The sequence below is a fragment of the Kogia breviceps genome, chromosome 7 (genome assembly GCF_026419965.1).
Source record: "Kogia breviceps isolate mKogBre1 chromosome 7, mKogBre1 haplotype 1, whole genome shotgun sequence".
NCBI classification, from domain to species: Eukaryota; Metazoa; Chordata; class Mammalia; order Artiodactyla; family Physeteridae; genus Kogia; species Kogia breviceps.
In genome coordinates this window covers 9,179,259-9,195,620 of record NC_081316.1, presented here as the reverse complement: position 1 = coordinate 9,195,620, position 16,362 = coordinate 9,179,259, and the positions used below count along the sequence as shown (strand labels likewise).

Sequence of the window (16,362 nt, the reverse complement as noted above, 5' to 3'; positions counted from 1 at the left end):
GCTGCCGTTAAGGCTGCGGCGTCTTCCTTCCATCTTTCCTTAACCAAGCTGTACTCCAATAAAGTGTGATACGAGAAGAATCTAGCGTGTGGCGACTGTTATTCTGCTGGTCAGACGCAGCTCGCCATAACCATTGCTAAAAGTTAATTATATTTTTCTATAAATCTTTCCTGGCTCAGGGCCTTTGTACATACTGTTCCTTCTGCCAAGAAGACCACCCCATCCACACTGAGCCTGATGAGTCTTACTCAGCTGGTGTTGGTGCCTCTGACAGGCCTTCCTTGAACCCCCAAATCTAAATCAAGTCTGTCCTTTCATAGAACTCTGTACTTTTCCTTGAATGCCCCTATCATTTGTAGCTTTAAATTCATTTGTGAGATCATTCTTTTAATGCCTCTGTATACTTGAAGCCTCCCCAACCATCAGGCTGTAAGTTCCAGGGACCCAATATATCTGTTTACTACTGCTTCTACAGCGTCTGGCACATAATATACCCATAATAAATACTTACTCCCACTAAGTGAGTTAATACTGGAAATAGGCATCTCTAGGCAGACAGGTATAGGACTCTTTTAGCTCCTTTAGCTGTGCTTTCTCTTGTTTCCCATTTTTTTTTTTTTTTTTTTTTTTTTTTTTTTTTTTTTTTTTTTGTGGTACGCGGGCCTCTCACTGTTGTGGCCTCTCCCGTTGCGGAGCACAGGCTCCGGATGCTCACGGGCCCAGCCACTCCGCGGCATGTGGGACCCTCCCGGAACGGGGCACGAACCCGTGTCCCCTGCATCGGCAAGCGGATTCTCAACCACTGCGCCACCAGGGAAGCCCCTGTTTTCCATTCTATAGTTTTAAGAACTCCTTCTCCATTCACACAAGAAAATGATCCTAGAGATGGAGCAATTCTTTTTTTAAGACTCATGTTCTTTTAAATCAGGGTCTCTCAACCTCAGCACTATTAACATTTTGGGCTGAATAATTATTTGTTGTGGGGAGGGATGTCCTGCTTATTGTAGGATGTTTAGCAGCATCCATGGCCTCTACTCATTATTTGCCAGTAATACCTACTCCCAAAAACGTCTCTAGGCATTGCCCCATGTCAGCAAAAATCACTCCTGATTAAGAAGCACTGTTTTAAAGTGTGGAAATGTCAAACCTTTTACTCTTTTGGAAGAATTATGTTTAGAATTCAGGTTGTTGAATGATGGCTGGGTTGTAAGAGGATTCTACCAACCCAACTGGATCAAAATAGCGCCCATTTTCTATCTTGTTTCTGTAGCACCCCCAGGGTATCCTTTGAAAAGGCCATTAGTGATGGTCTAATTCAGGGCAATATTCTGATCTTAGAAATTCAGTCCCCTGGTCTGTCCTAGAAGGATGAAGGAAAGGGGTGGTGTTTCTGAGGAAAACGAATGTCTCTGAGACCCTTCTGGAATTGGCAATCCCCTACAAGTTTCCTAGGGGCATGTCCCAGAGGACAATAAAAGGGAGACAAACAGCCCATTCTGGCATGTTTTTCAGGATCTCTCACTCCAAACAAGAAAGTCTGAGAGGCCTGGTAAAAATAAATATGGCTTAGCACTCCTGGCACAAGAGCAGTTGCTGACAGCCAAGACTTAACTCACCCTAGGGGGTGACCCAGCCAGGGACTATGCATGAAGTTCATTTCTACCCATTGATATTCCCAGTGACTCACTGCAGCCAGGGATGGCTCTGTGCACCGGAACTGTGCTGAACCGTGGAGGAGGAGGACTCGGGATGCACACAGAAAATTCAGTCTCTTGAGCCCGAGTCAGACAGGGACAGCCAGCTTCCCTGTTCCTCCTCAATCCCAGATAAACAACACAAGTCATGCCTTCTGGAAAGGAACCTGTCTTTGGAATACAGAGCAGAAACTGTTTATAAATTCTTAATCCCCTGACATTGAAAGTATGGTGACCGCCTGTCCTGGATTTTTGGGGGTGAATGTATTCGTTATACCACACGTCCTTAGTTTTCATTGTGGGGGAAAAAAATGGTCTCCAGAATCATAAGGTCTTCCTCCACAGGTCAAAAAGCAAGTCTTCGTAAGCAACGTATATTGAAACCTTGAGACCGACGAAGGCTGCATCAAAAACGTTGTGGGGAGGAGGGATTGAGAATCAGTCTCTACTTTTTCATCCTCTTCTCCTTGGATTTTAGGCTAAGATGACAGAGGCCTTAAAGGTTGACTTTTTCCTAGCAGTAAGATCAAGTAAGCCTGACCTGACTCGACTGCCGCCTTCAGTCCGCAAGAAGAACTGCATACACAGAAAATGCCTCATGGTATTTGTTACCATGGTGACGTTAGTTCAACATTTCATCTGCATAAAAATTTTAGGCAAAACAGAATAGAGAAATACTGGCGAAGAAGCAGTTAACAACGCATTTTTTCCTTGCTATTGCAAAGTTAATGTTAGCTTTGGTCAAAGATGGTAATTTGAAGTGAAAGCCTTTGAAAAATGGCAGACAAGCGAGGATGAAATGGCAACCAATCCACTGGAGAAATCTCCCAATATCCTCTTTGCACTGTAACAAATTACTCTCCCCTCAGCTAACATGGTGCATTGGGGGCTTCCTCACTCCATTTACTAGTGAGAAGAAAGTGGCTTAACAAGATTGCAGATGATCCAAAGCCAGAAACTGTTGGCATACCAGCTTGGAGGGAAAAGCGATGTACAGGACCGTAAGGAAGTTGGGAACTTGGACAAAAGTAGCAGGACAAGATTCAACCTAGAAAATGGCAGGTGGGAACAAAATTAATCCATATTATTCATATGCACTGGGGAGAGGCATAAGCCACAAAGCTAAGTCAAGAGAGTAATTTATAACTTTCTGTACTAACCCCAAAGTTAAATATTGCTAGAAGGCCCTAGAGACTGAAGCTGGGAGGAGGCTGAGGCCTCTGAGAGAATACAACTGCAAGCCAGGGCTTACTTCCTTACCCCATTCCTTTCTTGCCAGGATCTGAACGTCAAAGAAGGTGAAGAGGCTAACTACGCCGATTTACAAAGACAGCCAGGAGGAACTACGTCTGGGCCAATTCTGGACGTCCGAGCGGGGGCGACAGGACCCAGACAACCACCTCAGGAAATGAGTAAACGAAAAGGGGAGGTCGTAGAATTATTTAGCTCTAGAACAACGCTGCCTAGGCGGGGGTGGGGAGGAGGGGTGGAGAAAATCTCAGGAAAGGAATTTTGACAGTGAGAACGCTAGTTAAGACGCAGCACTCCAGGCCCCCTGATGTCCCTTGTTTGATGTCCATAAAGACCGAGAGGATTATGCACTAGCAAGCCTTGTGTATTCTGAGACATCAATAAAGTCTGGACTTGGGGCCGGTAGGGGGGCCGGGGTCACGTCCAGGCGACTTGGGTCAGCCTGGGTGCACCTCTCTGGCACAGAACTAAAGGGAGCGGGATCCGAGAGTTGTCGCTAGGATAAAACCTTTTTCAAGTTAAGGACTTTAAAGCAGTAGTACTGCGGACAGTGAAGGGGGGCTCTCTTGAGGGCTAGGAACGTGGGGGCGGTCTGAAGAGGAGCTGGGCCAGCGCCGCAGGCGCCGGCGGCTGGGGTCCGGGGACCGGGGGGCGGGGGCCGAGGGCGGAAAGGGGCCGGGCCGGCGCTGGGGGCGGGACCAGGCGTGGTGGCCGTGGCGGGGGCTGCGGCGCTGGGGGCGGGGCGGGGCGGCCCGGCCCGGGACACCCCCTCCGGATCCACTGGTGGGGTGGCTTCGACTTCGGCAGCACTGGAGGCGGCAGCGGCCGGAGGGCGACTTGCGGGGCGCGCCCGCCACCGTGGACCGGGACGCTTCCCCTAGGAGACGCTCCGTCGACACCCTCCGCCGCGCCGTCCCGCAGGAGCCGGCGGGACCCCCGGCCGGCAGGGAGCGCCGGCGGCGGCACCATGAGGCGGCCGTGGGGCGCGCTGCTGCTTGGCGCCCTGCTCTGCGCACACGGTAAGCGGCGCCGCCGCGCCCACGCCGACCGGCCCAGCGGGAAAGTTTTTCCCTGGGTCCGGCCGCTGCAGGACTCACCTCCCGAGGCCGGGACGGTGCAGGGCTGGGGCCTGGGACCCCTCGCCCTCACTCCAAGCAGCAGCCCAGAGCTTGTGTTCCGGGGAGGGGACCGGGAGCTCCCCCAGCTCCTCCAGTCCGAGACGGGGCAGCGGTGGAGGAGCTCCCCGGGCTCGGGTCTGGGCCAAGCTGGGGAGAAGGTCCGAGGCGCTCGCTAGCCTTCCCTCGCTGCTCTTTGAAGAGCTGGGGTGCTTCCCTTTTCAAGTTTAGACAGCGTCTCTGTGTCCTTGGTGTGAATGAATGTGGGCGAAGAAAGGGAGGCGGGGAAGGATGGTCGCTAAACCATAAATTGTAAATAGCCCTCCTTTCGGGGGCTGTGGGTCTCGGGCGGATTGCGGAGAGGCTCCAGAGGAACCTGAATACTTGAGCTCTGGGGATTCCGCCACTCGAGGAACAGTTCCTCGGACTCCGGACCATGCTCCCGCCGAGGGTCCTTGGGCACTGCCTGCTCGCAGCATCTTCACTTAGTGGTGTTTTGGGTTCCCTCTCCTGGTTGTGACCAATCAGCTTCCTGCCCTGGATCCTCCCCGGAGGGGGGGGGGGGAACAGGGTTGGAAAAGGGGCAGAGGAGGGACATAGGGAAGAAACTGCTGGAAGGCTCCCGCAGATCCGCCCTGGCCGGGATAGCTGGGCGGGTATCGCCGAACCTCAGAAGGCAGCCTCCCGGGCCGCGCGGTAACCCTCGGGAAAGCTGGAGGGATGGCAGCAGGACTGCTGCTTCATCTCCTCCTTATTAATAACTTGTTTGGTGCCGGTACGCAACTGGTGTGTGTGATTAGGGCTCCAATGGAATCTGTTTCTCCGCAGCCGGCTAGGACCGTGGGTGCACCCCGTGATTTAGCAGCTGCCGCCTCTAGTTTGTGCCCAAAGATCAAAGAAGTTTGAACTTTGAATCCCAACCCTATTTCACCCACCGCTGTTCAGCCCGGGGGAGATCCGAATCTTCCCATTCTCCCCGCTGCCGGGATGAGGCGGTGGGGTTCAGAATAATGGGGTCTGTAGACCACGGCCTTGCGCCAATTCTTTAACGTAAAGGGAGCTCGTGTGGAAATAATGCAGATTTCGGAACTTGCCTGGTAGGGCGTGGAGATGCCTGAGCACTTGTTTTGAAGATGTTTACCTCCCAAATCCAAAACAGAGTTCTCTTGTCTGGTATTTAAACTACCCGTGGGTTTTAAATGACTTTTTCCATGCCCACTCTAACCCGACCGAGCTCTTAACTCTTCCTCTCGGAGTAGTATAGTAGCCTGGCCGACCCACGTTCCTCTTTGCACTGTGCTCTCCCCCTCCCGAGCTCTCTCCTAGAAGGTTATTTGCAGCCTCTCTGGCGTGTCGGGACAGCGGCCCTACTGGGGTAGGAATGTAGCTGCTCTTCCCACCGCATGGGCCCCTTAAAGGGACAGCTATGCTTTTTGGGGGCTTTTCCCCCCTTCGGGCTGCAGGGGAAGAGGATGGAACTTTCCTCTCGGCCCCCTGGAGGAAGTTTTGAAAAAGATCAAGGGAAATGGCACGGCACTGAAAAAAAAAAAAAAAAAAGGCTAAAACGGATACCAACAAAGCCAGGGAGGAGATTGTCGCCTTCTGCCCTAGGGAAAGGGGAGCTGGAAGGTTCTGGGCTGAGACTGGCCAAGAGGATTTTATCGCTCCAGAACTGTCAAAATTGCCTACACTACATCTGCATTGAGAACGGGGGTAGAAAATTGTGTGTATTTTATGCTTCACAGAAGAAGGATGGGAGGGTTCTGGGTAACTATTGGGGTTCTTTTTAAGGACAAAATATTTAATGGAAACTTCGAAGAATGGGAGGCTTTCTGTGCATGTGAATAAGGACACTTCATGGCACCAAGATCTAAACTTCGCCTAGTCTGATACTGAGCCATCCTCAGAGGCTTGGAGGGGACAGATTCATGGTTCATCAACCAGTGAGACTAGCAGTCGCTCAACCAAAAATATCACCACAAGGATCCCGCGCGAAGTTCCAGGGGCTCAGGGAGAAGACAGTGTGTCATGGTAGATCAGTTAGGCAGATCTGACCTCCGCTAGGAATGAATTCAAGACAATAAGATATAAGGTGCTTATTTGGATGCTGCTAGTACTTGGGGCTTTTCCTAGAGACTGTGGGATTGGCCTGAGCCTATATAATACTCCAACCTTAAAGATTTTGGAAGGGAACTTGATTGCTGGTAATAGCCCCGGGTATCTTCCTATTGAGGGTTGAGGTGAGGCCTCAGACAATCCACCACCATCTGAAGAGTGGAAACCCTGTTTGTCTTGGAGATCTCTTCCAGGTAAGCTTTGGTAGATAGAGGGTTATTCCTGAGGATGAGTGCAAATGAGTGGAACTGAGACTGGTTTCTTTTCCATCTGGTGTTGTCATGGTGCTTGGTTGACCTTGTCCCTGATCTTACTGGACTTGTGAAAGGTGCTTGGCTTGTCACTGACTTCGGATTTCCTCTTCTGCCCCCTGTTGCATATCAGATGACATCTTTGGGACTGGCACGTGGTATTAAGAATGACAGGTGCAAGGGAACTGAGTAGGGCCATGTGTGATACAGAGCCCGTTGGGCATGTCCATTTTCTGGGCCAGCAGAGAACACAGGAAATCACAGAGGACAGGATATTTTACAGGTCTTTCTCAATTCTTTCTACGGATTGACTGCTAACCTTGATCCCTAAGAAGAAGGAAAATGGGAGAGACTGGCTATGTTGCTTCTCCTTTGAAGAGAAGATTGATCCTAGGGGCTTCCAAAATAGGAACAGAATTTTGGAGACTACTTTAAAAAGTAGTCTTGTCTTTTTTTGTGATTGGACACATCTCATAATTTCGAGACGGTTCCATGCCCATGGCCGACTAGGTCTGTTAGCCTGTTCCAGCCACAGTCTCTACATTCCTTGACGCAGTTTAGCCATGAGTTTTGTCACAGTTGCCTGGACGTGGGGCATCTGGCCCCAGACTGTGTCTGGATTACCATCTCAACTTCAGCATTGGAAGACCTTTTCCCCTTCTCAGCCTGGTGGGATTCAGTATCCCAGGAAAGACTTCATGCCGACTGGTCGGCTGGCAGAGCCAGGCTTTGGCCCTATAAATAGCTCTGATGAATGTCTGTACTTGCCTCTCTCCTTCCAGCTTGGAGCTGACAGGGTCAGTTCCTTCTCCCCAGCACATTCAGGAGCATTCCCTAAACTGGGCTCTGCACCCATTCGTTTGTTCATTCATTCCCCAGACACACATTTGTCAAGTTCTAATCTAATCACTGCATACATAGCTCTGTGATCAAGAAGCAGAGGCAGGGCTTCCCTGGTGGCGCAGTGGTTGAGAATCCACCTGCCGATGCAGGGGACGCGGGTTCGTGCCCCGGTCCGGGAAGATCCCACATGCCGCGGAGCGGCTGGGCCCATGAGCCATGGCCGCTGAGCCTGTGCGTCCGGAGCCTGTGCTCCGCAACGGGAGAGGCCACAACTGTGAGAGGCCCGCGTATCGCCAAGAAAAAAAAAAAAAAAAAAAAAAAAGAAGCAGAGGCAGGCCGGGGTTTGAATCTTGGCTATGCCACATCTTTGTGACCCTGTACAAACACTTTATCACCCTGAACTTCGGGGTTCATATCTGCAAGTGGGGAGCAGGGGTGGAGTAGTAATAAATTATCATGTGAGGATACTGTAAAAATGAAATGAAATAATAGTATGTTCAAACCATTCAGCACAGAATCTGACAACTATTCTGTTACCATAGGTCTGGGTAAATGTTAGTTGTTTGTTAGCATGCTGGCAGAAGTGGATTAGAGACGGTTCTTGCCTTTGGACCACGGGGACCAGTCAACCGTAGTTATACTACAGTGTCATGTGCTAAAATGGAGGCTCAGCCCTTCATTCATTTCAGCTGGCTTTTTGCTTTCTTTTTTTCTAAAGATCTTGCCCTTTCTTTACCCCCTTGAAAACCTAATGAAACCTAAGCATATTTCCCTCCTTTCCACACTTCAAAAAAGAGATCTATGAAGCGATACCATGAGTCTAGGGGGCCCACTGTGCCTTCGTTCTCCTGGGAGAGGGCCTGGGAGGTGGGGATTTCCTCTGAGAGCTTCCCTGTTAAAAGCCCTGTGGTCAGGGATGCAGCCAGGCATCTCACCCTAAGGTTGCTGTGACCCGGGGTGAGAGGTGCTAGCTGAGGTCTCTTGTAGCTGGAACAGTTTAGAATTCCAAGCTCTCCCTCCCACTGGCCTGGGAAAGGAGTCAGGCCCCAGAGCTCATAAGATAGTAATTGCCCCAATTTGGGGGCCGGGCGTTGTGGAGCTGCCTTCCTTCATGACTACTGTCTTCGATCAGGAATCCTGTCAGTGTGCAAGGATAATTGATTCAGGTCCCAAGCCCATGACTCGCTTCTCCCTCCCCCCGCCCAGCCCCCAGCTCCTCCACCCCCAAGTTTGACCCCTGTTGTCTCTTTGTTTCTTCCATTGAAGTTGGTGCCAGAGATGTGATGGTTTGGGGGGCTGCGGAAAGTTGACCATAACCAAGTGCAGCCGTTCAAAAGAGCTGATTCTCTAGCTTTCCTGGCTGTCGTTTGACTCCATTTTCTGTTCTGCATTTTTGATTTAGCAAGAAGCAAACATCCTTGGTGCCCTTGGGCACCTCTTACGCCCTTCTGAACAAACTTTATTCTTTCTTGGCACGTAGGCATTCCCATCCTTGCTCACAGCTGAGCGGATTGCCTGCAAGCTTCCCTGACGCTCTGCTCCCCTGCACGTTCAGGTTGGAGTGAGAAGGGGAAGGGCGCTGCCTGAGCCCCAGCTGGGAAAAGCCTTGCCAGGGACTCGGGACTCTCTGCAAGCCCGGACATGGCCTGCAGGAGCTCCCCCCTCACCTCTGTGCTGAGCCAGGGAGGATCGGAGTTGGCGAGCAAAGCCGGAAACAAAAGACTGGGAGCAAACCTCCCATCTGGCTGAGAGGCAGCACAAAGGTGCTGCTGCATAATTTATCACCGGAGGTTTTCTGGGGCCGGGAAGCTCCTGGCTCCAGGCAGCACCTTTTTGGAGGAGAGGGTCCCTCCCCCTGTCCCATCTGGGTGTAGGGCCAGGCAGGTACAGATGAGGGTATTGGGAGAAACACCTGATTAGCACGTGAAATAAAGAAGCTTTGAGGTTGGAAGCACCTCCAGTGATCTCTCCTCACTCAGCAGCTCCACTTCCTGCCTGGCCTGCAGGGCAGGGGTGGGGGGGAAATGCTCCAAATGTTCCCTTCGTTGGCCCCAGCCTTGGGAACCCGACTGTCACCATGGCATGGATGAGGACAAGAGATGGTTTCTCTGTTGGGGGCTACAGCCTTCTGGAAACCAACTACAGATGCCAGGTTCTAATATCCATAAGCCTCGCAAATAAGAAAGGGGAGTTCCCTCATTTTTCCAATCCTCTGCCACCCTCACTGGGAATTTATTTGTTTGGTTTTTTTTGTTTGTTTTTTGTGGTACGCGGGCCTCTCACTGTTGTGGCCTCTCCCGTTGCGGAGCACAGGCTCCGGACGCGCAGGCTCAGCGGCCATGGCTCACGGGCCCAGCCGCTCCGCGGCACGTGGGATCTTCCCGGACTGGGGCACGAACCCGTGTCCCCTGCATCGGCAGGCGGATTCTCAACCACTGCGCCACCAGGGAAGCCCACTCACTAGCAATTTAAATGAGAAATTTCAACCACAGGTTCAGAGAAGCAGTAAAAGTGAATGACTTTAAAATATACCTCCCCGAAATGAGAATTTCTGCTCCTCTGGGAGTGACCTCTGGTGACCATTTTTGCCCAACAAGCTGGGGACATGTGGTCTAAAAATCACAAATGTATTTCTGGGGCATTTAACATTTGTGAATCTTCTGCTGTATTGCTGGCACTCAAAGTGTTAGCGTGTTTTATCACATTTACTCCTCACCATATCCTTATAAGGTAGATTGTGTTAGATTCCTGTCTTGCAGATGGGAAACTAAGGCTTAGGCCATTTGCTGTCACACAGCTAGTGAGTAACTGACCTAGGATTTGAACCCAGAGCCTAAGCTGTTAACTCTCTAATCCATACTGCCTCTTAGAATAGAATCTTTTGTATCTAAGCTGTACCAGAATGTCTTGGTCGGGATTGTCTGTATTTTATCTTAGATTGCCCTCTCCTCTGTGTTTTCAGTCTTCATCTTCTCAGGGAATCCCAATGCATAAAGAATGACCTTTCAGGTGCTTCTTGATGGAGGGAGGCTTTAAAAAGCTCCCAGAAGGTTGGTTGCTCCCTGAAACCACATGTTACTCTGTGGACCTTGGGTTTTGAGATGTAAGGGGTGAGGAAAGCAGTACTTCGAAGCAGCCCCTCAGAGAGCACAGCCACATTCAGTCCTGTTGGATTTGCGAAATCTGTTGACTAAGCTTCTAGGCAGGGTAAGAAGCCTGTATGGCGATGCAGCTACATGACTGGGTTGAGAGAGAGGACACAGATGAAGCTGATGGGGTTAATAACAACAATAACAAAAATAATAGCTGCTTATGTATTATGTGTAATAGCTACTTTATATGCACTATTTCATTTAAACCCCCCAGCAACCTTATGAAATAGGTACTATTATTACCCCCAATTCACAAAAAAGGAAACTAATCCATTTCTGAATTGCTCTGCAATTTAGGTTCTAAATGCTCTTTTCTATATTTGCCTCCTAGGAATTGGTTGATGATAAATTAGGTAAGGATAAAGGATACCATGGGGCTTCCCTGGTGGCGCAGTGGTTGAGAATCCGCCTGCCGATGCAGGAGACACGGGTTCGTGCCCTGGTCCGGGAAGATCCCACATGCCGCGGAGCGACTAAGCCCGTGAGCCATGGCCACTAGGCCTGTGCGTCCGGAGCCTGTGCTCCGCAACGGGAGAGGCCACAACAGTGAGAGGCCCGCGTACTGAAAAAAAAAAAAAAAAAAAAAAGGATACCATGTACTTCAAGCTCCCCCAGACAAGGGCAGTAAAGCAGGACTCTTGCCACAAGACTCTCTCCCACCTCTTCCTGTGGTCACTCATGCCACCAACCTAACCCATGGGAACAGCACTGCCGCTTGGCACACAGTTGGATTTTTAGACATCTCAAGCCCTGAAATATTAGGGCTTAATCATGGGGTGGATGGATAGGACAGTCTGGGTGAGTCAAATTCTATAATAGCAATAGTAGGTGCTACCATTTATCAAGAGCTTAGTACGTGCCAGGCATTATGCTAAGGGCTTTTTATGAATTAAGTAATCCAATTCTCATAACATCCATGGGAGGTAGGGACTCTTATTATCCCAATTTTCCAGATGAAAAACTAAGGTATAAAGAGATTATACCTGGTCCGATGGCCAGGAATTAGCTTAGTTTTGTTTCTCTGTTCTTTTTTTTTGCGGTACGCGGGCCTCTCACTGTTGTGGCCTCTCCCGTTGCGGAGCACAGGCTCCGGACGCGCAGGCTCAGCGGCCACGGCTCACGGGCCCAGCAGCCCCGCGGCACGTGGGATCTTCCCGGACCGGGGCACGAACCCGCGTCCCCTGCATCGGCAGGCGGACTCTCAACCACTGCGCCACCAGGGAAGCCCCTGTTTCCATGTTCTTAACACCGTGCTCTTCTGCCTCATAACTTTGGAAGCTGACCATTAAGGACTTCTTTTCTGTGTTTAAAAGTGGCAAGAGAAGGCTGACCTTGTTGGGACCCATAACCATGTGTCTTATGGTATCACTTTTGAGAGGGCGCACTTGGAGAAGACTTCATCGGATAGGTTTTCAAACCAGGTAAGGCTGGCCTCTAGGGATCTAGGGACAGAAATAAGGAGAGTCACGGCATGTCAGTATCACAGCTTGGTAATACAGCCAGGGAAAGGAACTCTTGTTGGAGAAAGGAGTGAACTTAAGCTGGATAGAACTAGGAAGCCACCTTACAAAGAAGATTCCTGTTTTCTTGAGTATAGGGTAGGTAGGAAATCACCACTTTTATTTCTCGTATTCTGGGCTTCTCTTTTCCTAGGACTCCCAACTGTCACAAGAGTCTAATGGAATGTGTCATTCATTCATTTTACAAACTTATAGTGATCATCACTACATACCAATCACTGAACTGTGCACTGAATACAAATACAAAGCTCTATATCATACAATTCCAGCCATCAAGAGGCAGAAGCCTCGGTCTAGTAAGTGAACAATGGTCCCACAGTGAGCTAAATGCTACCAAAAGAGGAGACACCAAGGACCTCTGGGGCACACAGCAGGGGCTTTCAATTCAGCTGGGGCTTTGTGGGTCCAGGTGGGGCAGCATCAGGAAAGGGTTCATGTCCTGGCCTCCTTCTACCGCCAGCCATTTACCTTGTTTGGTATTGGTTCCAGTGTTTTCTGTGCAAGCTCTGTCCTCTCAAACAGTGGCTGTATAGCTACGCGAGTCTCTCCAGACTGCAGGTATCTCTTGGGTGAGACTAGATCCATTTCCATGTGGCTTTTGGCCGCCACCCCTTTCAGTTATGTCAGCCTCGTCTCGCTGCATGGGCTTCCCTTTCAGTGAGAGACGCTTACTGAGTAAGCTGCCCAAGGAGCTGAAATCAGTGGATTGGTCCCTTGATTGGCCTGGATGTAGTTCAGAGTCATTCCAGATAACTTATCCTCATTATATAAGGTTTATATCTTCACTGTTGCTGCCAGTTGTTAGGAGAAGAGAAGAGAGCTTTGGTATGTTATGAAAAAAAAAATCCTTCACTTATATGAGTGATGATTCCTCCCTTTCCCATTGTAACCCCTTCCACGTTGGGGTAGCTGTCATATCCCAACACTCACAGAACACCCCTTAAATCTTCTCATTTCTGGTGCAGCTTGGAAAAGCTGCTCTGTAGCTGTGTATAGTCACTGTACACCGTGGGCCTCCAAGTGACAGGTGTGGGCCACCATGAGCTGAGCTTTCTGTGGGGTGGTCGGGAGCAGTGCCTCTCTCTCTTTTTTTTTTTTTGCCTGTGCCTTGTGACTTGCAGGATCTTGGTTCCCTGACCAGGGCCCTCGGCAGTGAGAGCGCAGAGTCCTAACCGTTGGACAGCCAGGGAATTCCCAGCAGTGCCTCTCTAACTTGAGTGTGCATCCTGGGGAAGCTTTATTGAAAGTCCAGATTCTGAGATCATATTAAGAGAAGAATATTGGTCTAAGAGTCCGAATGGGGCTGCCATCCCGGCTCTCCTACTCACCCCAAGACCTTGGCCAAAGTAGGTGATCTTACCAATTAAATGGGTAGTCATGATTAAATGAGAACGCAAGTGTGTATGCAGAAGTAGCTTGCAAACTGTCAAGAAAAACTGCAAAACATAATCATTTGTCGTCTAAAACCCTGCCCTTTTCTGGACCAACACAGTACCGAGGCACTCTTTCAAAGGACTAGGGTTCCATACTCTCCTTGCTTCACTGCTTTACCTTAGGGCAAGGGAAATTGGTCTTTAGCCTCAGCAGTAGCCAGAAGGAGAGGTCACTGCTCGAGATCCATAAACTCACTGCACATTTGCCAATCCAGAATGCAGAAAGAAGGACCCCCAAAATCCCAGTGTTATAAATCCCCTTTTTTGATCTCAGGGTATTGGAAATTCTCATGATGGCAATACCACTTATTAGGAGACAGTATTCACGAAGAGATTAAGAGCAGAGGGTCTGGAATTGACCTGCGTGTGTGTGAACGCTCGCTCCAACCCTTAGTATCTGTGTGACCTGTCAGCAGACTTCCCCTCCCCGTGTTTCAGTGTCCTCAACTGTAAGGTGGTGATAATAATAACAGTGCCACTTCCCGGGGTTGTTGAGAGCATTCAATGATGTGGCATAAGAAAAGCACTTAGAGAAGTATTTGGAGGGCACATGGTAAGTACTCAGTAAATGATGGCCGTATTTTTATGAAGCTTTTGCTGTGTGCCAGCCCTGCGCTAAGCAGTCTACATGGATTATTTAACTTAATCTTTACAAATCCCTTTGTGGTAGAACTGTTGTTATTCCCATTTTATGGATGAGGAAACTGAGACCCAGAGGCATTAACTAACTTGCTCAAAGTTGTAGAGTTAGTGTAGAACCAGGACTTGAACTCCAGCTTCTCTGACTCAAGAATCGGGGCTCTCTCACATATTACACTGTGTCTGGTAGTGTAAGCAGATGGGCGTTTCCCTGCTTCCCTTCCGAAGAAAGCAGTGAGAAAGTGGTCAGATGGCTGAGATTTTGGTTAACCTCCCAGTAAGGCCCTACGAGCACATTACCATGTATCCTAAAAGCTGGATAACTTGATGATCAGGGATAGTGAACACTGTGGGAGGAGATCTTTTCCATGTTGAATTGCATTAGGTTGAAGTTTCCACGCCCTCTGAGGCCCCGGTAGCTTGCAGTGTGGCTGGCAAATAGCTTTCAAGGCCAGAAACACAGCTGAGAGTTCTAACTGAACGCTTCTTAAAATGAAGACCGCGTTTTGCCACCCGCAGTCATTTGTATCCTTTCTCACTCACCATTCTTTTAGTTAAAAAGGGTTAAAAGCTGTCCTTTATGATCACAGCCAGGACTTGAGTGAAAAGGCAGAATTCCACCTCCCAGGATCCCAGAGGGGCAGCAGTTGTCCAGAAGAGCTGGGGTTTGGAGTATAATGTGTCTGTTTACTGTATGAACACCGAAGCCAAGAGTTTGCCTGTCGCCGGCTGCCTGACCTTCAGATGTTGCTCTGACATGCAGGAAGTCGTGACACTTCAGCAACTAACTTGATGCCCACTGGATGGAATGCTTTGTTCCTGAAGTCTGCAGGGGAAACTCAGGACTTCTGCTATCACTCAGCCAAAAGGGGGGCAGGGGGAGGCTAAAAAAAACCCCGAAGCCTCCTCTTTTACCTTCTGGATTCCTTTTGACTTGCATGCAGCCTAAAATGCTTCTGTCCTTGATCTCCACTTAGGTTCTTAAAATCAAGGCCCTTCAGAAACGTCTAGCCCCCTAACCCTCATGTCCGCACACTCCCAGCATGCATGTGTGGAGCATCCTTGGTGTTCCTAGGCAGGAGGTTAACCTCTTTCACATTTATCTTCATGTCCAACCCTTGTGGCTTTTTTTTTTTACACACGAGGAAACAGGCTAAGGGGCTACGGGATTCGTACGAGGGGGCACAGCTGGTCAGCGGGACCCAGCTCTGTCCGCTCCAGGTCCAGTGCCCCCTCTTCCTCTCCCTTCTTGTCACCCCCTCACCCTGATCTCCTCCTTGGTGTGGCCCCGCTCCCTGCTGTGCGTGGCTAGCGGCATTTCTCAACCTCCATTGACATTTTAGGCTGGAAAGCTTCTTGGTTGTGGGCGCCTGTCCTGTACATTGTAGGATATTAAGCAGCATCTGTGGCCTTTATCCTCTAGATGCTTCCGGTACCACCAATCACAACCGAAAGTGTCCTCATGCATTGCCAAGTGCCCCCCAATCTTCAGCTGAGGCCAGTCTTCAATGAAGGAGAAAAATCATCCCTCACTGGGATGAATTTTAGCTTTATTCTTAGCCTTATTCTTCCTCTTCACCGTTCTTCCCCGAGACAGAGGTCCGCGTGTTGGTGGCGAGCCCCATGGCATGGAGTCTTCTGGAATACTTAGTCATTGCTCTTGCCTCCCGGCCAGAGTTCCCTAAAGCAGTGCCGATAGCTGTGATGAGCTGGTCAAACTCACACAAAGTTCCTCAGGCTCTGGTGCCCAGGGTCTGAGTGCAAAAAGCCCTCATCCCTTCTCAGTGCTCTCAGAACAAGCCCAAGAGGATGGGGCTGGGTCTTCAGTGCTTCCCTGGGAAGGATCCTCTGTCCTGTACTTGCAGAGAGATCTGGAGAGACGGGAGTGCTGGCCTTGGAGTAGGGCCTTCCTATGAGGTATAGAGATGCTGCTCCTTTCAGATGGATTCCCGTGGCTTCTGCAGGAAATCCTGCATCTTTTCTAGGGCACCCGATTCCCTTAGCATGTGAAGGGGGAGGGCAAGGCCTCATTTGAAGACTGGGTGAACGCTGTGGTCCTTCACTCCAGAAATGTACACTTTGCCTGTAGTTTCAGGGGTTCACAGATCCCACAGGCTGGCCATCCCTCCCACCCGTTTTAAGGTTAGGGACCCTTGCTTTATGCTTACACTTATCCTCGGGGTTGAAGTGGAGAGGGAGGGGTCTAGGGCTCCCCCTTTGCTTTTGGTGGGAATAACAGTCCACCCTTTCATTCTGGGCCCTAAACCCTAAGCTGGCTCGAGTAGTATAACGCAAGGTGAGGATGCAGTCAGGGAGATGGGCCGAGAGAGAAGCTGGGCCCTGTAAATA

General features: G+C 50.0%; 2 protein-coding genes across 2 annotated transcripts in view; one reads left to right on the top strand and one right to left on the bottom strand.

Moving 5' to 3' along the window:
• The window catches only part of CSTPP1 (centriolar satellite-associated tubulin polyglutamylase complex regulator 1), a 201,408-nt gene extending 198,352 nt beyond the window's left edge, over positions 1 to 3,056 (bottom strand). The window contains exon 1 of the mRNA XM_059068449.2: positions 2,955 to 3,056. The gene's annotated coding sequence lies outside the window, so the exon portion shown is untranslated. The remainder of the gene's footprint in view (positions 1 to 2,954) is intronic.
• Positions 3,057 to 3,730: 674 nt separating this feature from the next.
• Positions 3,731 to 16,362, top strand: part of LRP4 (LDL receptor related protein 4) — a 53,800-nt gene continuing 41,168 nt past the window's right edge. Inside the window, exon 1 of the mRNA XM_059068374.2 lies at positions 3,731 to 3,964. Coding sequence (XP_058924357.1) covers positions 3,913 to 3,964 — 52 coding nt within the window. The 5' untranslated portion in view covers positions 3,731 to 3,912. The remainder of the gene's footprint in view (positions 3,965 to 16,362) is intronic.